Below are 23,415 nucleotides of genomic sequence, written 5' to 3'. Positions count from 1 at the left end.
GTGATCCAGGGGTCAAGAAACCACCACTGCCACTGCAGGTGTCTTTCAACACCCACAGAGTAAGTGACCAGGCACTAGAACACACCTACTGAAACCCCAAGCCCCACAACTCTGCTTGCCAGGGGACATAGGTGAAAGGGCAGGAAAGGGGTTCTGTCTCACTTTTGTCTTCCAAATTGCACTGAGTACATCTCACTGGAAATTTCAAATTTACCACCAGAGCCCACTTACTATGTCCAATGTACAGCCCAACTTCCCAGGCTCATCTTCCATCACGCACTTTCTTCTCCTTCCTTTCCTTTTTTTTTTTTAAGCTCCTTTATTTGTAAAATATAACAAAAATACAGAAAACACTCAAAACAAAGCATTCAGCTCAATGATTTATCAAAGCAAACCCTCCTGTAGCATCACCCAGATTGAGAGCCAGAATGTTAGCACTCCTGGAGCACTTCCTGTTCTCCTCCCAGTCACTTTTCACCCCCTTCCTCCTAAGTGACAACAAACCTGATTTTTATGGTCATCACTTTGGTGGTTTTTTAAAAAATTTTTTGCCAGTTTAAACTTGTAAATAGTATGGTTTCATAGTGCCTGTTTTTGAGCATTCTATAAATGGAATTATGAAGTATTATATTTTTGTATCTAGCTTCTTTGCTCAACACTGTGAGGTTAATTCCAGTTGGTGCAGACAGTGACATTGCTGTATATGGTATTCCACTGCATGAATATAATACCATTTATTTAGCCTTTCTTCTCTTGATGGACATTTAGGTGGTTTCCCAGTTTGGCTATTACAGATGATGCTGCTATACACAATTATGTACATGTCTTTTGGTGCACATATGTGCATTTCAGTTGTATATATATCTAGGTGTGGATAATGTTGTTTTCAGTTAATTGTTTTATAAGGTTTAGGTAAAGATTCTTCTTTTTTCCTTTTCCCTTTTTTTTTTTTTTTTGCCTATGGATGTCCAATTTCTCTAGCATCATTTTAAAAAAATGTTCCAGCCAGAGTGATCCTCCTAAACTAAAAATCAGACCATGTCATTCTCCTGTTTAAATTCTTCAGTAGCTTATTCTTACACTAAGAGGACACCTACCTCTCCAACTTCATCCTGGGTCACTTTCACCCACCTCCCACGATGTCCCAGCCACCCTACCTTCTTCTTGGTCCCCCAAACTCTCCAATGTCTTTGCACTTGCCTTTCCCTCCATTTGGAAGGTTCTTCCCCTGGCTCCTCATGCGACTGGCTCCTTCTGGTCCCTGAAATCTCAGTTTAAAGTCAGCTGTTCAGATAAAGCTTCTCTGACTACGCTATGAGAGTAGACTCCTCTACATTACCATCCATCATCCTCTATCACAGCAGCCTGCATACACTCTCCACAGTCTTGACCACCATCTGCAAGTGCTTTAATCCCTCATTCATTGTCTACCTTCTCCAATAGATGGTAAGCTCTATGAAGAAAAGGGCCGAGTTGTTGATCTCACCCAATGATGGTTCCCCAGTGTGTAGCCCAGTGTCTGGCATACAGTAGTTGCCTCCAAAATATTAGTTAAATGTTGTCATTAAACTAGAGTTTGTGATGATATGGCTAGCTTTGTTCCAATATTAGGAAGAGTTTCCTGAAAGCTAGGGCTGTGTGAAAAGCAGTGGGCTGCATGGCATGTCTGAAGTCCTCTCCCTGGAATGGGATGACACAGAGGCATTTCCACATCTTGAAAAGCCCAACAAAGCAATGTCGACGGTTCCTCTCAACTCTGAGACTCTGGTGCTAGAAGTGATGGGGAGGAGAAGCAGGGTGGTTCCATTATGAACACGTTCAGATTTTAGACAAGTCCACTGAACAATGGAGGGTTTGGAATCCAGTTTGGAGAGTCATCTGTTTTTAGCAGTCAAAAGAGAAGCTATTGAGGGACTTCCCTGGTGGTCCAGGGGTAAAAACTCCACCTTCCAATGCAGGGGACACGGGTTCAATCCCTGGTCAGGGAACTAAGACACCACATGCTGCGGGGGAGCTAAGACACCACACGCTGAGGGGCAACTAGGCCGGGTGCCACAACTGCTGAGCTCGCGCACCTCAGCTAGAGCCTGAGTACTGCAAACTACTAGAGCCCACGCGCCCTAGAGCCTGCGCACTGCAACTAGAGAGAAGCCCACGCACCACAGCAAAGATCCCACCTGCCTCAACGAAGATCCTGTGTGCCACAACTAAGACCAAACACAGCCAAAAATAAATAAATAATAAATTTAAAAATAATAATAAAAAAGAGAAGCTATTGGGAAAACTGGTAAATATAAGAATGAGAAGATATATGGGAGCAAAAACTCCTCAATTTCCTTCTGATTCTTTTCTTTCCCTTCCTCTGTGCTGGAGTTAACCACTTCCAGATCTGATCAGTGTCTTAGTCTGCTCAGGCTGCCATAATAAAATGTAATAGACTAGATGGCTTAAACAACTGACATTTATTTCTCACAGTTCTGGAGGCTAGAAGTCTGAGATCAGGCTGCTGACATGGTTGGGTTCTGGCAAGAGCTCTCTTCCTTGCTTGCAGACAGCCACCTTCTCACTGAGTCCTCACATGACAGAGAAAGAGAACGAGAGAGCACTCTCTCGTGTCTCTTCTTCTTCTTTTTTTTAAAAAAATAAATTTATTTATTTAATGTATTTATTTTTGGCTGCATTGGGTCTTTGTTGCTGCATGCAGGCTTTCTCTAGTTGCAGCAAGCAGGGCTACTCTTCGTTGTGGTGCGCGGGCTTCTCATTGCGGTGGCTTCTCTTGTTGCAGAGCACGGGCTTTAGGCACATGGGCTCCAGTAGTTGTGGCACATGGGCTCAGTAGTTGTGGCTCGCGGGCTCTAGCGCACAGGCTCAGCAGCTGTGGCACAGGGACTTAGTTGCTCTGCGGCATGTGGGACCTTCCTGGACCAGGGATCAAACCTGTGTCGCCTGCACTGGCAGGCAGATTCTTAACCACTGCGCCATCAGGGAAGTCCCTGGTGTCTCTTCTTATAAGAACACTAATCCCATTGGACCAGGGCCCCACCCTCATGATCTCATCTAAACCTAATTATCTCCCAAAAGGCCCACCTCCAAATTTCATCACAGTAGGGGGTTAAGGCTTCAGCATATGAATTTTAGGGGGACACAGACATTCAGTCCATAACAATCAGCAGACATTGATTCAGGGACCATTGCTAAGACATTTAAGTTATCAGCTTGGACTGAGACAGGCTGGGACCTGGGACCTGGGACCCTTTTCTGCTGTGTTTGCACCTGGACAAACGTCTCCTCAGGCAACAAAATACAAAGAAACTGTATGGGACTAAAAATAGCTGTGTGCATGCACAGTTAGGGCAAATTATGGACAACAAGATACAAAAAGACCAAAAACGCAACTGCCACTTCTGAGGAGCTGGGAGCAAAAGCCCAGTGCCAGGAGCACAAGCTGGGTACTGAGCATGCACTCTGCACTCAACTCCACCAAAAGGGTGGGCAGACCACCTAAGCCACCTCTCCCGGCTGACCCCTGCACCTGTATCTACCCTCACCCCACCCGAACCAGCTCGCTCCCTGCTCCAGGAGCAAGCAAGGGAATCTGTTACTTGTTTTTGCTCCCTCCTGCTACAGCAGGAGGCCCCAGTAAAGCCTTGCCTGAATTTCCTGTCTGGCCTCCTATCAATTTCTATTGATTAAGGAAGGTCAAGAACCCAGGTCAATAACAGGACCAGCTTCCAGACAAACTGGCGCATTCTGTGTCACTGAAGGACAGATAAATTCTATATGCACCAATGTTTATCCATCTTGTCATTCACTCATGTATTCACCAAACATTTCTGAGCACTCACCTAGGCAGACAGGGGCGGGATATAGAACTGACACTCTAGTGGGGGAAGACAGAAGTAGAGAGAAAATTCCAATGCACTGGGTTATGTGCTGGGACAGGGAAAGTCGGAAGGCATTCTGAAAGCTTGGAGGAGGAATCACGTGGACTGGGGGCATTAGAGAGTGTTTCCTGGGACAGGCAGCTCCTGAGCTAAGAGCTGAAGGATCAGGAGATACTGATCCAGCCAGGAAGAGGGGAAGGGTTTTCCTGGCAGAGAGGAATTCATGGGCTTGTGCTGGAGACACGAGAAAACATGCGTGTTCTGGGAACTACCTTAACTTAGTATAACTGGAGACCAGCTTCAGAGCTGGAGGAACCCAAGCTAGAGACATTCAGAGCCAGATGCTAAGAGAAGTTGTTTTTCACCCTGAAGTTAATGAGGAACCCTGAAGGATTTCCAGATCTACATTTCAGGAAGATTAACCAGGCAGCAATGTGGAAATCAACTGGAGGCAAGGAGTGACTGGACTCAGGGGGCGCAAATTAGGAGGCTGTTGGGGTCATCAGTGCAGAGAAATAAGAATTTATAGTCCAAGGCAGAGGAAGGTGGAATGGGGAGGAGGAAAGAGATTTAAGAGATGCACAAGGAAGAGTTGTCAGAACTTGGATGGGTTAAGGGAAAGGGAAGCTCCTGGCTCAGGATGTGGGGATAGATGGAGGAGCCATTCACTAAAACTGGGACCCAGAAGAGAAGCACCATGGTTGGGGGGCGGGCACTCAGGTGGCCTCGGCTGTGGACCCAGTGGCTTCAGAATGCCAGAGCAACACCCTAGGGACATGTTGACTTGTTGGATAGACAGAGGTAACAAGATGAAATTTTGAAATTTTCACTTTTTTCTTCCTCTTCCCTAGACGTTCCCACCATTCTTCTAGCCAATCACCAGCATCCGTATGGCCTCAAAGAGAATTGAAATGTATCAGCAGTAGAAAAGAGGAAACAGAAGTTAGTATCCTTTTTTTTTCTCCTTTAAACTAGGCTCAAAAGGGGAGGCCCTGAATGGAGCAGAAGTTGGAGTTTACTCCATAAAAAGGTGAGGATGCAGATATTCCTTTGGGCATAACCAGCCAAGAGTCAAATACAGAGTTTGGGTCTCTTTTGCCTACGCCAAGAAATCCAGGCTATTTACTCACTGGGAGAAATAACCCGTTCAGGTTGGAAGCTGTTTCCCCTGACAACTGACTGGCGTGCAAGATTTTGAGATTAGTGGTTACATTTCATAGGCAATAACATTAAGCTTGTGAAGTGCAGATGCTTCTTCAGATAATCTCTGGAGGTACTTTTGTAGTTACAAGATGGGGAACAGTATCGTTATAAGCCTTTACCCAAGGGCCTTCATTCCTGTGAATATTTTCTGCTTCATCTTACACCTGTGTCAATATCCTCATATCCCTAGAGTTAACTTCGCACAGGCAGCGGTTAATTAAGAAGCTCTAAGCCTCTGGCAGAACTTTATTAGCCGTAAGAATAGAAAACAGAGGGCTTGTAAAAATGTAGAACTTAATAAAAAGCATAAAAAATTATAGGTATTTTTTTTTAAAAAAAGACGATGAGGTCTATACTATGCCTCCGCAAAAAAAAAAATTAGAATGAGAATAGAGGGAAGGTGCAATGAGACCATCTCTGCGTAGGAGAGGGTGGCCCAAAATGGGAAAGCCCTGGAGGTGGAGGGGTGTGTATGTGTGTGTAAGGCGGAAGACGTTTTGAACACATTTGTTAAAGAGGAAGTCCAAGTTTAACATGGGTTCAAGTCCTGGCTCAACCATTCGTTAGCTCTGTGACTTTAGGCAAATTACTTAACCTCTCTGTGCCATAGTTTCCTCATTTGAAATAACAATGTGGTTTTCGATCATAGTAACCTACATCATAGTCTGTTTTGTATTGTGTTGTGTTGTATGTGTGTTTCTTTCTTAGGGTACTTCCCCGCCCTTCCCCCATTCCCCCACCGCATAGATTCTAAGATCCTCCTGAGCAGGAGGGGTTTCTGTGACTTGATCGTCTTGTGTGTCTCTTTTAGTGACTACTACAGTATATCCTTTACAGTGGGCATTCAATACACACCTGGCATATAGTAGGTGCTCTCTAAATATTTGTTGTGAAATGAATGTGGTGATTATAAGAGTTAGCAAAATTTCTGAATATCTATTTTTCGTCTCAGCCAAAAATGATTACTACTCGAGGCTAATCAATTTTTAGGTACAGTGTTTAGAGGCCAAATAAATCTGTAATAAAAATGCATGTAAGGGTTTCCCTGGTGGCGCAGTGGTGGAGAATCTGCCTGCTGGGCTTCCCTGGTGGCGCAGTGGTTGAGGGTCCGCCTGCCGATGTGGGGCACACGGGTTCGTGCCCCGGTCCGGGAGGATCCCACATGCCGCGGAGCGGCTGGGCCCGTGAGCCATGGCCACTGGGCCTGCGCTTCCGGAGCCTGTGCTCCGCAACAAGATAGGCCACGATAGTGAGGGGCCCGCGCACCGCAAAAACAAAAAGCAAAAACAACAAAAACAAAAAAGAGAATCTGCCTGCTAATGCAGGGGACATGGGTTCGAGCCCTGGTCTGGGAGGATCCCACATGCCGCGGAGCAACTAGGCACGTGAGCCACAACTACTGAGCCTGCGCGTCCGGAGCCTGTGCTCCGCAATGGGAGAGGCCTCAACAGTGAGAGCCTCTACCGTTGCGGTGAGAGTGCGGCCTGCGTACCGCAAAAAAAAAAAAAAAAAAAAAAATGAATGTAATAACCATTACACATTCTGGGCGCAGTGTTCGTAATGGGGGAAGAAGTTCAGCCTAAGTACAGGCATATGTCTTCTTTTTAACTAAAGTCCCTCTGAAGGGCTGACAGTGACTGTAAAAATCAGTTTGTCCTTTGCTGCTCTTCTCTTCCTTTAATTTGACTTCAAATCATCCCAATTAGGTAGTAAAAGGGATCGCTAAGCAATATGGAAAGAGCAAAAAAAAAAAGTAACGGCGAATACGGCTTGGTATGTCCTTCGCGGCACCCCGTAGTTCTCGGCAGACGTAAGGGCGGTGCGCGCGCTTTTGAAAGCCGGGCGGGTTCCCATCGCAACGACAGTTGCCGAGGGCTTGTGTTGGCAGGTGGGAAGTCCAGGCGGTCGCGGCGTATTGTCGGGGGCCACTCGGGACCAATTTTCAAGACAGCCTTGGCTTGGACGTCTCGTCCCACCGCGCGGCTCCGGTAAGGGGAGCTTTTGCGGGTCCTTTCCGCGCGTGGGCCTGGCCGGGGGTTTACCCACCCCGAGCCTAGGCCTCTGCGTTTGCTTTCCTGACAGCTGGGGGCCTGGAAGGCAGGTGGAAGACGTTGGGAATTTGGCGTTGAACTGGGAATTATCTTAGGAATCATTTTAGCGACCCGAGTGCGCATCTGCATCATGGGGTTAGGTGGGGATTTCAAGAAAGAAATTGCCCTTTTCTCGAATCAGAGCTTAACAGTTGTACTTAGTATGGAAGCTCCGTAGGAGAAGGCGGTGGTTAGACAGATATGGGAAGCCCTGCTCTAGCAAGCTGTCATTGTTTTACAAAGGGATACCGTGAGCCCCGGAGCGGGTGGAAGAAGGATTTTAACAGCCTGCGTCTGTAAGCTCCTGGGTCCGGGGATAAACAGTGGGCGTCTTTACCTCCGGGAATCCTACTGAGGGTGTCAGGTGTAAAGGACCTTAGAAATAATGTGATCAGAACTTTCCCGTTCTTTTTCATTCTACTTTTTTCGTCTATTTTGTTTCTCTTTTCTCAGTTATCTTTACTTTTTCTCCCGTTCTTTATTTTCCCCCCTCCTTTTTCTGCTGCCTAGCTACACTTCAGCTTTGCCAGTAGTATCCAGTATTTTTTAGTCCTAGGGTCCAAAAGTTACTGACCTCTGATCCAGTAGACCTGTTGCTTAGCTTGTTGTCCACTTTTTAGTATTGCTTCTCAAACAGTACTTGACTTTTTAAAAATATCCTAGGTATTCGACAAACTATGAAATTCTGCCAACAGTCATATTACTCTCATTTCTAACGTATCATCATCTAAAATGTTTACAATTTTATGCTTCCTAAGAACTTTTTGATTTAGATTAGTACGGTAATTTAGCAGTTTACATATATATAATGTGTACAAACAATATATACAGAATCTGAAACAGAGTTAGGGCCAGTGGCCGGAAGCCACTTATCAGTAGAGTAAGGCCTAAACTGTGTAGTAGTGAAAAAAGTTGCCTCAGACATCTGTGGAATGTATAGGATATATTTAGGTGCAAGTAGGTTGGGACTGTGTCCTAGAATGTAATGAAATGTTAAAAGACTTCTGTTTAAACTTAGGTTTTTAAATTTTTTTTTAATTATTTATTTTATTTTTGGCTGCGTTGGGTCTTCATTCCTGCGTGCAGGCTCTCTCTGGTTGCAGCGAGCGGGGGCTACTCTTTGTTGCGGTGCGCGGGCTTCTCATTGCGGTGGCTTCTCGTTGCGGAGCACGGGCTCTAGGCGCACAGGTTTCAGTAGTTGTGGCTCGCGGGCTCTAGAGCGCAGGCTCAGTCGTTGTGGCTCACGAGCTTAGTTGCCCTGCGGCATGTGGGATATCCCCAGACCGGGGCTCGAAACTGTGTCCCCTGCATTGGCAGGCGGATTCTTAACCACTGCACCACCAGGGAAGTCCAACTTAGGTGTTTTTAATTGAAGGGAGGTTTTATTTTTAACACTCGTGCTGCTTCTAACTATTGTTACCGACTCGGGTCCTTGAACTCTTTTATCAATAGAAATTGATAAGAGGCCAGATAAGGAATTCAGACAAGGCTTTATTGGGACTCATGCTGTGGCATGAGGGAGCAAAAACAAGTAACAGGTGCCCCTGCTCGCTCCCTGAGGAGGGTGGGCTGGTTCCTTAAATAGGGTGAGCTTGGGGGCGGATGGGTGGGTGGGGCAAGAGGCGTGGCTTAGGTGGTCTGCCCACCCCCCTTGGCGGTGCTGTGTGCAGGGATCATGCACAGTACCCTGCTTTTGCTCTTGGCACCTTAGAAGTGGCAGTTGGTTGGTGGCCTTTTGGTATCATATTGGTCATAATTGCCCCAGGTGCAAGTGCAAGCACTCCGGTAAAAGATCCGAGGTCCCAGTCTATCTAAATATCAAATCTGCCTTATGCTGAGCGGGGCAAGGCAGTGAGACATAGAAGGCAGTAAGATTTCCAGCACACCATTCTTGCAGGGCTTATTTGCATCCTGCTTTTCTGGCCCCTTCTCAGGCTACTTTGTTTTTCATTTCTCAAGCTGAGATTCCTCAGAGCTCTCAGTTTTCTATCTATACGTACTTCCTAGGTGATTTTATCCAGTCTCTTGGCTTTAATACCATATACATGCTGATATCCCACAAATACACATCTTCAGCTTGGAACAGTTTGCTTTATAGTAAATCTAATATGGAATGTAGCTTTTTTTAAAAAGAAAAATGAATTTAAATTTTTTAATAAAAAGGATTTTTTAAAGAAATATGTTACAGAAGAAATAAAAAGCTTGGATTAACTTGCTTGTGTATGCAGTATGTACACTTTATTTTCAAAAACAATTTAAAAATAATTATTAAGATACAATTCACATATCATAAAATTCACTCTTTGAAAGTGTACAATTCAGTGGTTTTTGGAATAGAATTGAATATATTAAACCACTACCTAATTTTAGAACATTTTTGTCACCCCAAAAAAGAAAGCACACATCCACTAGCAGTCACTCCACATTCTCTCTTCCCCTCAGCCCATAGCAACTACTAATTTATCTTCTGTCTATGGAGTTGCCTTTTCTGGACATTTTGTATAAAAGCAATCATATATGTGGCCTCTTGTGTCTGGCTTCTTTCACTTAGCATAATGTTTTCAAGTTTCTTTTGTGTTGTAGTTTATATTAGTACTACAATCCTTTTTATGACTGAATAATATTCCATATTAGACTATGTACTCTGTTGAATAATATTCTATTGTGTGTATTGTATGCCACATTTTGTTTATCCATTCATCATCTGATAGCTATTTCTGTTTCCTCTTTCTGGCTATTGTGAATAATGCCACTTACATAGCCAATCTCTTAAAAGGATATAAAAGACCTGTTCATAACTACCCCCAGGAAGTGTGAGAGGGTACTAGGTGATTTTTTTTTTAACCGTGTGCATATATTATTTTTTAACTAAAACAAAAAACCCACTATCAGTAATAGCATGACCTTGGGTATGTAATTGTACTTCTCTGGGTTTCAGTTTTCTAATTGTAAATAAAATCAGACTAAATATTTGTCATGGTCTTTTTCAGTTCTCAAATTTTATGTAAATGAGTGATAGTATTACAGGAATTTTTTCTTCATGAATGAAAGATGTATTCTTTATAACTAAAGTGTAACTTTCTCTTTATTTTCATCATAGGACCTTGAGTGATTATTACAATGGAAGAAACCAATAATTTCAAGACACCAAGCAGATTATCTGAAAAAAAGAAATCTGGTAAGATATAAACCTTTCTTCTTTGTTATTGCTATCAGAAATATCTTTGTATTATTATAGTTTGATCCTTTATTATCTATCACACATGAACAATTTTAGCATAAGTCATCTTTATAATGTTGATCTTAAGAAATAAGACTTCTTTTATAGGCCAGAGTTTGGTCATCTATGAGTTAATTTTATTGACATTCTAACAGATTTGTAGGTTCTCCCTGGTGAAGAACCAACTTAACTTGGACCATTAAGGAACTGCTTTACCTTTCCACCTCTCACACACGGAAAGGTATTTTCCAAGGCAATTCAATGGACAAAGGGTAATCTTTTCAATAAATAAAACCAATTGGATATCCATATGCAAATCAACCCTTAGCTCACATAATATGCAAAAGTGGCCAAAATTATAAAATTTCTAGATGACAACATAGGAGAAAATGTTTTGTGCTCTTAGTATATAGATTTTTGTATATTGACTTTGTGTCCTGCAACCATACTAAACTCACTTATTCTATTAGCTTTTTTGTAGATTGCTTGGGATATTGTACATAGGTGGTAATGTAGATGAATAAAGACAGTTTTACTTTTTTTTCCCCGTCTGTGTTACTTTATTTCTCTTTTCTTTCCTTACGGCACTGGCTCCAGTATATATTTGAATAAAGAGGTATGAGAAGACATACTTGCCTTGTTCCTAATGAAGTATTTATGTTAGATGTAGGTTTTTCCAAGATGCCCTTAGTCAGGTTGAGGAATTTTCCTTTTATTCCTGGTTATTATCATGAATGGGTATTGAACTTTGTCAAGTGCTTTTTCAGTATCTGTTAAGATAAAGTTTTCCTTTTTAAACTGTTCATGTGGTAAATTATGTTAATTTTAAAATCTCAAACCAACCTTTCATTCCTGGGGTAAAGCCAATACATTGGCCAAAATGTATTGCTTGATTCAATTTGCTAATATTTTCTATGTTCATGAGAGATATTGACTGTACGGAGTGTCTGTCTAGTTTTGGTATCAGGGTATTTTGTATTTATAAAGTAAGATGGGAAGTGTTTCCTTCTTTTTCTTGAAGAGTATTTGTAGAAATGACAGTATTTCTTAACTGGTAGAATTTACCAGGAAAACCATGTGGGCCTGGAGTTTTTAGTTTAAAATATTAGAAAAATTTTAACTGTGACTTCACAGTTAATAGATGTAGGGCTATACAGGTTATCTATTTCTTCCTATGTAAGCCCTGTTAGTGTTTTTTCAAGGAGTTTGTCTGTTCTGAGTTGTCAAAGTTACTGGCATAAAGTTATTTGTGATATACTCTTATTGCCCTTCTAATGTTGGTAGGATTTGTAGTGCTATCGCTTTTTTCATTTCTGGTACTGGTATTTTATATTTTCTTTCTTTCTTTCTTGATCAGACTGACTAGAGGTTTATCTATCTTGGTGGATGCTTCATGCACTTGAAAAGATATTTTCTGCTGTTGTTGGGTGCAGTGTTCCATAAGTGTCAGTTAGGTCAAGCCGGTTGACTTGTTTATGTTGTTTTGTTCAAATCTTCTGTATCCTTACTGATTTTTCTGTTTACTTATTCTATTACTGAGAGAGGAGTGTCTCCAGCTACAATTGTGGATGTGTCTTTTTTCCAGTCCTATCAGTTGTTGCTTTACGTATTTTGAAACTTGTTATTAGGTACCATATACGTTTAGGATGGTTATTGTTGTACCCTGTTCATAGTCCACTTTATGTGGTATCAATAGAGCCACCCAGTTTTATTTTGTTTAGTGTTTTGATGGTATATGTTTTCCAACCTTTTACTTTTAACATATTTATATCTTTATATTTAAAGTGAATTTATTATAGACAGCATGTAGTTATGTGTTGTTTTGTTTTTATCCATTCTGACAACTTCTGTCTTTAATTGGAATGTTTAGGCACTAGCGACATGTGGCAATTTAAATTTAGGTTCAAATGAAATAAAATTAAATTACAAATTTAGTTCCTCAGTTTTGCTAGCCACATTTCAAGTGCTCAGTAACCACATGTGACTAGTGGCTCCCTTCCTGGACAACACAGATATAGAACATTTTCATCAAGACAGAAAGTTCTATTGGACAACACTGTTCAGACCATTTACACTTAATGTAATTCTGTATGGTTGGATTTAAACCTACTGTTTTGCTCTTGTCTCATAGCTCACTGATGATTTCTTTATTTTTTTCCTAATCTTTTTCGCAGTGCTTCATTTTTGGTAGTTTCTGTTGCTTCGTCTTAAAATTTAGTTACTTTTCCTTCTGCTTCTCTAAGGTGGTGTTCTTATTCATTGTATTTTTCATTCCTTGAAGTTCCGTTTGGATCTTTTTTTACATCTTTTTCTTTCCTTGTTATGCTCACATTTTCCTTTACATTATTGAGCATATTTTGGAGATTATATCTTAAGGTTCTTATCTGCTAATTCTACATGACTGCCATTTTGTGGTATGTTTCTGTTGGTTTATTTTTCTCCTGAGATGGGCCATGGTTTCTTGCTTCTTTCATGCCTGGTAATATTTTATGGCTGCTGGACATTTAATATTGTTGAGTGCTAGATTTTGTTATTCCTTTGAAGGGTGTGTGGTTTTGTTATGGTCCAGTTAGGTCACCTGCACATTAGCTTGTTTCTTTTGAGGCTTGCTTGTAAGCTTTGTTCTAAACTTTTTCCATGGGCTAAAATGTAGCTGTACCACTAAGAGTGACTCTTTAGAGCACTTCACTCAATACTGTGAGAATTACCATGCTCTGGCTGATGGTAATTGAACTATTCCTAGACCTGTATAATCTCTGGTAATTGTTTAACCTATTGCGTGCGTTTGGTGCTTTCCTCAGCTTTGGGGGGTTCTGTCCATTCTATGTGCAGGTAAGTACTTAGCCAAACGCTCAAAGAGAGACCTCTTTTAAGATCTCTGGAGCTTTTTCTCCCACTTTTTGGCTCCCTCTTTAGTTCTCTATTCCACAAATTCTAGCTACTTAAATCTTGTTGACCTCTAATCTCCATCTCCTCAATTTGACAAGGCCTCTGCTGTGTTTCTTTGCACTGCAGCCTGGAAACTACCTTTAAGCAGTAAGTTAGGTCAATGATAGGACTCACCTCATTTGTTTCTCTTCTCTCAGAGTTTACAGTCCTGCTCTGCCAGTTGTCAAGTATCTGAAAACCATTATATCTTGTCAAACTTTCTAGTTGTTCATGGCAAGATAGCAATTCTGGGAGCAGTTAATTGTTCATTAGCAAAAGTAGGACTCCTCTATCTCATCTTTTTTAATGACTGTATAATACTCTGTAATATAGATATACTATAATTATGACTCTAATGATGAATACTTAGGCTTTTTTGTCTTTTTGCAACCACAAAAGCACATACCGATATTCACATGTATATGCATGCATATATGATAGTAAATAGTTTAGGCTCTGTGGGCCACATAGGAACCCTATTGTTATATTCTTCTTTTTTTTATGATTTTTGCCTGAATCAGTCATTACTATGATGGCTGAAAAATGATATTAAAAAGTTTATTTTGTTGTCCTCAAAATCTGCTGAACTCTGGATCCAGGCTAAGTCAGTAGGGCTGCGTGGTGCCTTACATCTGTTGTTGCTTCCTGAAGTCCTGTTTACCGTCTCTGAAAGGCTCAGCTTCTGGAGAAGCTGGAGGTGTGTTTAGAAGGATATGTTCCCAGGAAGAGAGAGAGATTTGGAGTCCAGACTGATGACAATCAAGTACACTGAATCTGTCTCTATGTTTCCCCTGTTCTGGCTCCAGAGAAATAAGACAGTCACTAGTGAGATTGGTGCCATTCTGTGTAGTTACTTTCTATACTTCGAATTTTCTTAACTCAGAGATCTTGTCCCTGGTTTTGTCTTTGTTCTAAGGCCTCCTCAATTTCTCGTTTTTTCTGGACATGGAATCTAGATCTTCGATTTTGAAACCAGAATTGAACTCTTGACTCTAGAACCCTGGTTTCTTTAGCAAGTTGCTCTCTGGAATCAATCCCATGATAACGGTGGTCCATAAATGCCTTGATGAGGGTGTGTAATTGAGAGGAGTGTAGCTGATATGACACTGTCTGTCTTTTCTACTTTGAATCTTCTTTCAGGGTGATCTTGGCTTGATTCTAAGTCCTACTCAGGTTCTGATCTTTTCTGGAATCAGTTCCTAGCTCTTCGATTCTGAAACCAAATCTGTATTCTAGACTCTTCAGTGTTATTAAAGGCAAGTCTTCGTTTGGTAGCATAACCTGGGTAAGTTTTTTGGTTGAAAGCATTGATGAGGCTTTTCAGTTGATCTTCTGTAAATTTGGTGCAGCTGTGTCTACACTTCGTTGCCATGGTGCTGTTTGGAGAGTTGTCTTGGGCCATGTTGGAAGAGAGTCGTGAAGTCTAAGGATTTGACCAAGAGACCTTCTTTATCTATTTTTTAACAAGGCTTTCAAAATGTAAAAATCGATTCTTAGCTTGTGGGCCATACAAAAACAGGCCATTTACTGACCCCTGCTTTAGTGTTACTGTCAGATCGAGCTCTAAAAGTAGACTTGGCCAAAGGGTATCCATTTAAAATTAGGATAGATAGTGTCAAATTGCTTTCCAAGACTTTGCCAGTTAATACTCTTTAAGAATAATATATTGAGAATGGTAGGATGCATCTGTAGACGTCTTTTCAAATACTAATTTTATCTTTTATTTCTCTTTCTGACGTTTAGCATTGTGTTTAACTCCATGCATAAATATTCCCGCCTCTCCGTTTATGCAGAAGCTTGGCTTTGGTACTGGGGTAAATGTCTACCTCATGAAAAGGTGAGTATAAGATTTCAGATGAGTGTTTTTACATGGAACCATAGTTCCACTGTACTTGGAGACAAAAAGGAATATGAAAATTCAAATATTTAGATTTGGGGTATGTTCATAACTTTGCCGGAGCTCTGCCTGGTATACTTTTCTCCTAGCTTCCTCCTGATGGATTATTAAAGAAGTAATTTACCTTGTAATTTTTCCTTGGCTTGTTTAAGAAGGGAAGAGGACAGAGGAGAGGGGTTCCTGTGTGTTACCAGTGTTGGGGGATATCAGTGATTATTAATCCCTTCTGTCTGGAGAGTTGCCTTCTCAAGATATTCTCTTCTAAAGAAGCAAAAGTTTTTTTATTTCTTATGTCATCATTGTTAAGTAAGAAGGACAAATATGTGATTTTAAAGTAGGAAAATCGTATTAAAAGAAAAATGAAATAGAATAGGGGCTAATAGCTAATAATATTACACATGACAACAAACACATTTTATTAAAAGTTGTTTGTTTTTTCATTACTCTGTACCTATTTTCATGTTTATTAAGTGGCAAACAATTAAGCCATTTTGTATTGCTTAATGTGTTCTCGGAATCAGCCTGACTAGTCCAACCCAGCAGGTCATTAGCTTCTCTAGGTTTATATTGTTTCCAAATAGAAATACTGTAATAAAAAGCTAATGAATTGAGAATAGCATAGCAGTTATATATAAGTGGGTATTCTTGAAGCATTTTTGCAATTTAAACACCCCCTTTGTGTGTTTGTATGCTATAAGTTTTGTAAACTTTCATTTTTTAATGTCTAAAACGCTTGTCTAAGTTATTTTGAAAGAAAAAATTTCTCACAGGTTCATGGCTATTCTCATTTTTCTCCCTTTTAAAAAATATTTTTAAAAAGTGAAGTGTGTTGTTAACAAAGTTATACTGTATGTGACTTAATTAGGAAGCTTCAGGTGACTGATTGAAAACAGCAGTTCCTGCCTGAGCCTCCCAGTCTTCAGGGTGGCGCTGTTAGCTTGGGATGTTCCTTTACCGGTAGCCTAGAGATTTCCTTTGCTTCTCTGGTGAACTGGATCCTCTGTTTTTCTGTATCTCATGTCTTAGTATTTCTTGGTTTACATCTCATTTTGGTTGAGGACATTTGGTAGCGCCCCATGAAAAGATGCACAGAAGATACATTTTTGAGAATTTGCATTTCTAAAAACGTTCTCATTTTACCCTCATACTTGAATGGCCTTTTTTGTTTTTCTGGGTTATAATTCTCATTCAGAAGTACTTTTCCTCCAGAATTTTGAGGACATTGTTCAGGTGTTGCTGTTGAGAATTCTGAAGCCCTTCTGACTACTGATTCTTTTTATGTATCTGTTCTATGTTATCTGTTCCTCCCACTGTAATTTCACAATGACATGCATGGATGTGGGCCTCTTGGAAACTGAAAATCCCTGTTCTTAAATTTTTGAGAAATTATTTTTTAAAATTACTTTGCTGATCATTTTACCCTTTTTTTTAAGTTAATTAATTAATTAATTGATTAATGGCTGCGTTGGGTCTTCATTGCCGCGTGCAGGCTTTCTCTAGTTGCGGCGAGCGGGGGCCTCTTATTGCGGTGGCTTCTCGTTGTGGACCATGGGCTCTAGGCACATGGGCTTCAGTAGTTGTGGCACGTGGGCTCAGTATGTGGTACGCAGGCTCTAGAGCGCAGGCTCAGTAGTTGTGGCTCACAGGCTCTAAAGCGCAGGCTCAGTAGTTGTGGCCATGGGCTCAGTTGCTCCACAGCATGTGGGATCTTCCCAGACCAGGGCTTGAACCCGCATCTCCTGCACCGGCAGGCAGATTCTTAACCACTGCGCCACTAGAGAAGTCCCATCACCCCTGTTTTTCTGTTCTCTGTCTTGGAACTCCTATTATGGATGTTGGATTTACTCGACTGATCTCTAATCTACCTTTATTTTATTTATTTTTTTGGTCTGTTTTTCTATTTTCTTTCTCTTTTTGTTCTGTTTTCTGGGAGATTTCCCCAACTTCATCTTCTGATACTTCCGTTGAGTTTTTCACTTTTGTCTGTCTTGTTTTTAATTAATTAGCTGAAAGTTTTCCTGTTTAAGATGGCATCTTTAGTCTTGTGGGGATGCTAGACATGTTGTATATCTTGATCTGGGTGTTGATAACACAGGTATATACACGGGTGAAAACTCACTGAGCATTTAGGGTGCATTCGGTCGTGAAATACTCTGTTCCTGTATGGTTCACAGGTTCTCAACTACGTCAGTCAACCTTAGGCTAAAGACCCTCTGCTTTTTCCCCTTTCAAAGCCAGTCTTCCATCTTCAGAAGCTGGGGGATAGAGGATGGGCAGCTGCCTGCTGATACAGAATCGAGGATCGTATCTAGGAATGCACCTGCTTTTAAAACAACTTTCAAGAAGTTCATTGGGCCTGTTAAAGTCAGTTACTTTCAACTGCTTTTCAAGCTTCCATGGGCTCAGCTTGTTGCTGTTGTCTCCTCTTCATTATTTCCATCCTTGTCATTCGGTGTATGTCTTAAAGGATTCATCTGTTTTTATTTTAGAGGTGCCTGAGAGGGATCAAAATTATATGTGTATGTTCAGGCTATCATTTCAATTCAGAAGTCTACATTTTTTACTGTCAAATTTGCATTGCTAGATAAAACCTAACATAGCTGTGATGTATTATTATTTTTTAGTAAATGGATAGATTCATTTTACTATTTGTTTAGAATATTTGCATCTCTGATATAAGTAAAATTAGCTTGTGATTTTTCCTTTTCCTTTCCTTTTTCCTTGTGATTTTCCTTGTCCCTGTTTGATTTTTTTATTAAGGTTATCTTAAACTCATAGTCCTTTTTCATTCTATTCCCTGGAACAGTTTGTATGGGATTGAATAATGTGTTCCTTTAAAACTTAGTAAACTCACCTATAAAATTATCTAGGTTTTGTGTTTCTTGAGGGAAAATTTTAAACTCTTGATTACATTTTTTCTTTTATCAGTTTTCTTAGATTTTTTAAACAAATCTGTCCATTTTGTCTTTTAAATATATTGGCCTTAAAAGTTTTAGTATTTATTCACATATATTTTTTAATCTCTGCTGAATATGTCCCCATTTTTGTTTGCAATATTATTTGTGTCTCCTTTTGTTTTTTTCTTTGTGCAGTCTCAACAGAAATTTGCCTGTTTTATTAGTATTTTAGTGAACCAACTTTTAACTTGGCAAAATTTTATTCAGATTTTGTAAATACATTCTTGTCATTCTGTAGGTTAGGATATGTTATGGAAAAGGTGAAGATGGACTTGCTCACTGAATTCTAAATAATCGAGAGCTATGGGGTACCCCTTGAAACTTGAAAAATATATTTTTCATATTAAAATGAGATGGAAGAGGTATCCCCAAATGCTATTGTTATCTAAAACTGGAGGTTTAAGAATAATTTAGATAGACTTATGCATGATAGATATATATGAATTAAGAAATCTAGTGATCCTTTGAATACATGTTTTTTGATTTTAAACAGAGGTCCTGCAATCATAGAGCTGTGCTCATGAGGTAGTACAGAGCTAAATGGGCTCTTGGTTCAATCTGTTGTTTTACCTTATGGTTGAACTTTTAATCTTTAACTTTTGAGGCTCTTTGACTAGCTTTTGTGCCCGTATGCTGCATACATTTTGTCCTTTGTAATTTGCCATACTCATAAACGCCTACCTTACCAGGTGAACAAACCTTTCCCTGACTTCGTTTTACCTGTTTGTTTATTTAGACCTCGAAACATTTATACCTTAAATATTCTTCAAACAGCTGAATCTTCCTAGAAAATAGAAATTTACATTTTTTCTTATTTTTATGTTTATTATTATCTCCCTAAACACATGTATATGGTGAGAGGTATATAAGATGAATTGCTAAGTCTGTTAGAGGCACAATATTTGTTGGTGAAGAACATTCTGTTATTCTTTGCATGGTTATATAGGAGCCAAATGTATATCTTCTTTAGATTGTTTCTTAGATATTTAGTTTTTATTACTTTAACATTCTGTAACTCATATTTGGTACATATAGTTAAGTGCTTTTTGAGTAGTTGGTAGTTTGACATGCTTGAATGAAAAAATTAGAAAATACTGTAGTAATTTTGAAGTTTAAAATTTATAACATTTCATCTTTTTCCTTTTAGTTTTCTCTTTTTAACCCTTCCCTTCCAGTAATAGATATCAGACTTCTCTTGTAATCAATAGATTTATCAGATATAAGTACCCAATTAAAGAGGATGTATAACGGAAGTGTTGATAGTCTAAAATATTTTAACTATTTTTTTTAAAAAAACAACAAATTATTATTAAGTCCTTTTCAAAATTTGGAAGTTCTTATTAGTCATTTGGAATGTATTATGGTTATTAATCTTTCTGTACATTTTTGATTAATTATTTTTTAAGATCTCCAAGAGGTTTGTCTCATTCTCCTTGGGCTGTGAAAAAGATTAATCCTAGATGTAATGATGATTATCAGAGTATGTATCAAAAGAGACTAACTGATGAAGCTAAGATTTTGAAAAGCCTTAATCATCCAAACATTATAGGTAAGTTTAGATTTATTTGGTAACAGTATCTGGTATAGTATTCTGTTTATCCAGAAATGGTTTATATAATATCTTAACTGGTTTCACTAATAAAAATGAAGAGGGTAGTGATGGAGTTTGGCAAGAATCAAATTAATATGAACATTCTAAAATAAAAATTAGTGGGAATTCCCTGGCGGTCCAGTGGTTAGGACCCTGTGCTTCCACTGCAGGGGGCACCGGTTCAACCCCTGGTCGGGGAACTAAAATCCTGCAAGCCGTGCGGCTTGGACAAAAAAAAAAAAAAAAAATTAGTATATGTTCTTAGATGCTTAAGTAGATATTTAAAACTTCATGGGAGTACATATAGTCATTTATGGTGCTGGTACTATGGAGAATTCAGGAATGTAATATATTCATTTACATAATTTCCTTATTTTAATTGTTAATGTAAGTAGGGCTGGTGAAACCATTATATTTAGGAAGGCATTGAGTATTAAAAAATATCTCAATTTGTGATACTATTGGCAAACACTGAAGGCATTTTAAATTAGATCTACTGAATGAGTTTTGTAAGTAATAGCTATTTCATTTTATATTTGACAGTGTTAATCCAGATCTGTATTCAGTCACATTACTGTAAAAAACTTAAATACTGTCGTTCTTCCCTATTCCAGTAACAAAATGTCGTGTTTTCTTTAAGGTTACCGTGCCTTCACTAAAGCTAGCGATGGTAGTCTATGTCTTGCTATGGAATACGGAGGTGAAAAGTCTCTGAATGACTTAATAGAAGAACGAAATAGAGATAGCCGAGATCCTTTTCCAGCAGCCATAATTTTAAAAGTTGCTTTGAATATGGCAAGAGGGTTAAAGGTAACTATGCTATTTTATATATATATATATTTTAAAGATTTATTTATTATCTATTTATTTTTGGCTGCGTCAGGTCTTAGTTGTGGCACACGAGATCTTTGTTGAGGCATGCGGGATCTTTCATTGCAGCGGCTGGCCTTCTCTCTAGTTGTGGCATGTGGGTTTTCTCTTCTCTAGTTGTGGCCTGTGGGCTCCAGGGCACGTGGGCTCTGTAGGTTGTGGCATGCGGGCTTTCTAGTTGAGGCGTGAGCTCAGTAGTTGTGGCGTGCTGACCTAGTTGCCCCGCAGCATGTGAGATCTTAGTTCCCTGACCAGGGATTGAACCTGCGTCCCCTGCATTGTAAGGTGGATTCTTCACCACTGGATGACCAGGGGAATCCCATGCTATTATATTTCAAATTACTTTTGTGGGACCTGAAGAAACTAAATTATTTATTTATTATTTAAAATGTTGTGTTTAATTTCTGCTGTACATCAGAGTGACTCAGTTATACTTATATATTCCTTTTCATTATGGTTTATCATAGGATATTGAATATAGTTCCCTGTGCTATACCGTAGAACCTTGTTATTTATCCATCCTATATATAATAGTTTGCATCTGCTAATCCCAAACTCCCAATCCTTCCCTCCCCTACCCAGCCTCCCCCTTGGCAACCACAAGTCTGCTGTCTATATTTGTGAGTCGTGTCTACTTTGTAAATAAGTTCATTTGTGTAATATTTTAGATTCCACATATAAGTGATAATCATATGGTATTTGTCTTTCTCTTTCTGACTTACCTAGTATGATAATCTCTAGGTCCATCCATGTTGCTACAAATGGCATTATTTCATTCTTTTTAATGGCTGAGTAATATTCCTGTGTGTGTGTGTGTGTGTGTGTGTGTGTGTGTGTGTGTGTGTGTATACACATCTTCTTTATCCATTCATCTGTCGATGAACAGATACTAATATACCTAATTACAAGGTGGAATTTTTTTTCCCAAAGAGGGAGTTGCTTTAAGTTAAAGTCTTTATAGAATCTCTCACACTGAAGAGTACACTGTTTATTTATTTTGATCAGCAAAGTATTGTTAGAGGCCTTCACACCTTCACATAGCCTTAAATAACCCGTCAGGAAGTTTTCCTTATAGAGATTGCGTGTTAGATTTAGTTAAATGGACTAATATATTTTAAACAAATTTAGTCATCATTCCTGGGGGTGTACTCTAACCCTCTGTTGCTATAAACAAGCCTTTCAAAGATTTTTTTGTGGGATACTAAGTTTTGGACATGGTGAATGTACATCTATAGGTCAAGTGAAAAAAGTGCTCTCAATGTTATGCAAACAAATTATTGTGCCTTTGAGTAGACATACTGTAAGAAATAAGTAAGAGATAAAAAGAATTCTGTATCCTAAATAACTTAAGTAATTATGGCTCCAGAAAATTGTTGGATGACTCAGAAAACAGATTATGTAATGCTACTGATGTCAGAGTTGCATGTTAAGAATTCAAATAAAGTTGTTTCATGAAATGTGAAACTGGAAAAAGGCAATATTTCTAAATATATATTTTAATATGTGTATAGAAAAACTGATTTTAAATAGGTAGGATGAACTAAATTAATAATTTGAATTATTTAATAAATTATTTTAAATGTGTATAATGGAATAAATAAATTACATTATAAATATATTTGAGCATATTCAATTTATGGTCAGCAACATTTAAATTAAGCACAGTAAGTGATCCAAGTTAAATACCAAGAATTGTTTCTGCATCAGTTTCAGGCCCAGCTCACAGTAGATGCCCAAATGCTGATGAATGAAAAAATAACAGTTTTGCAGGACGTTTTTGATTATGGATGAATATCATCACTTGTCAATTCTAAGAAAGAGTTAATGTGTAAAACAAAATATAGTCTTAGATTACGTTACTCCTTCATCTTCTGCTTGTGAATTATTTGTAGCATTATCTCAACAATTTGTTTGAGGAAACCCTGTGCCATTGTGAAGATTACAAAATTATTTCTAAGAATTACTAGCCTCAAGTAAATTGTAGTATATTTTGAAATCTGCAGTAGCATCTTTGATGTAAAAGTATGTGAGGTGGGTTTGAAAATTAAAAGTTAGCTTATCTATAAATAGACATCTGTTTCCAAAGAATCTTTCAGATTTCTGGTCAGTATAGCAGACCAAGACAGCTTGGGATGGTCCCTTCTCTAGCTTCGAATAATTTGAAATGATGGACAGATATAAGCCTGTAGGTTAGGACGGGCATTCAAGTTATTTTTGTTTGAGAGTTATCATATTTTTTTAATTAGTTTGTATTTTTTGCTCAGATGTGTTAAATTTTCCACTATTTTAGTATTTGCACCAAGACAAGAAACTGCTTCATGGAGATATAAAGTCTTCAAATGTTGTTATTAAAGGTGATTTTGAAACAATTAAAATCTGTGATGTAGGAGTCTCTCTACCATTGGATGAAAATATGACCGGTAAGTAGAATTCTAGTTTTTTTAAAATAAATTTATTTATTTATTTTTATTTTTGGCTGTGTTGGGTCTTTGTTGCTGCATGTGGGCTTTCTCTAGTTGCGGCGAGCAGGGGCTACTCTTCGTTGTGGTGTGCAGGCTTCTCATTGCGATAGCTTCTCTTGTTGCGGAGCACAGGCTCTAGGTGCGGGGGCTTCAGTAGTTGTGGTGCAGGGGCTCTGTTGCTCTGCGGCATGTGGGATCTTCCTGGAGCAGGGTTCGAACCCATGTCCCCTGCGTTGGCAGGCAGATTCCTAACCACTGTGCCACCAGGGAAGTACCAAGAATTCTGATTTTTAAAATTGCTTTTATACAGTAT

At 39.2% G+C, this 23,415-nt stretch overlaps 1 protein-coding gene and 1 pseudogene across 2 annotated transcripts in view; one reads left to right on the top strand and one right to left on the bottom strand.

The window, feature by feature from the left end:
• Positions 1–6,939: 6,939 nt before the first annotated feature.
• The window catches only part of PBK (PDZ binding kinase), a 28,976-nt gene continuing 12,500 nt past the window's right edge, over positions 6,940–23,415 (top strand). For both annotated transcript variants that reach the window (XM_060013604.1, XM_060013603.1), the window contains exons 1-6: positions 6,940–7,075; positions 10,278–10,355; positions 15,069–15,162; positions 19,586–19,728; positions 20,411–20,580; positions 22,931–23,060. In XM_060013604.1, the coding sequence (XP_059869587.1) occupies positions 10,298–10,355; positions 15,069–15,162; positions 19,586–19,728; positions 20,411–20,580; positions 22,931–23,060 (595 nt within the window). In that variant the 5' untranslated portion in view covers positions 6,940–7,075; positions 10,278–10,297. The remainder of the gene's footprint in view (positions 7,076–10,277; positions 10,356–15,068; positions 15,163–19,585; positions 19,729–20,410; positions 20,581–22,930; positions 23,061–23,415) is intronic.
• LOC132426839 (double homeobox protein A-like) lies at positions 14,205–14,697 on the bottom strand (annotated as a pseudogene).

The sequence above is a fragment of the Delphinus delphis genome, chromosome 6 (assembly GCF_949987515.2).
Source record: "Delphinus delphis chromosome 6, mDelDel1.2, whole genome shotgun sequence".
Lineage (NCBI taxonomy): Eukaryota > Metazoa > Chordata > Mammalia > Artiodactyla > Delphinidae > Delphinus > Delphinus delphis.
Note: the sequence above shows the minus strand (reverse complement) of the source record. Positions and strands in the feature narration are given on the sequence as shown.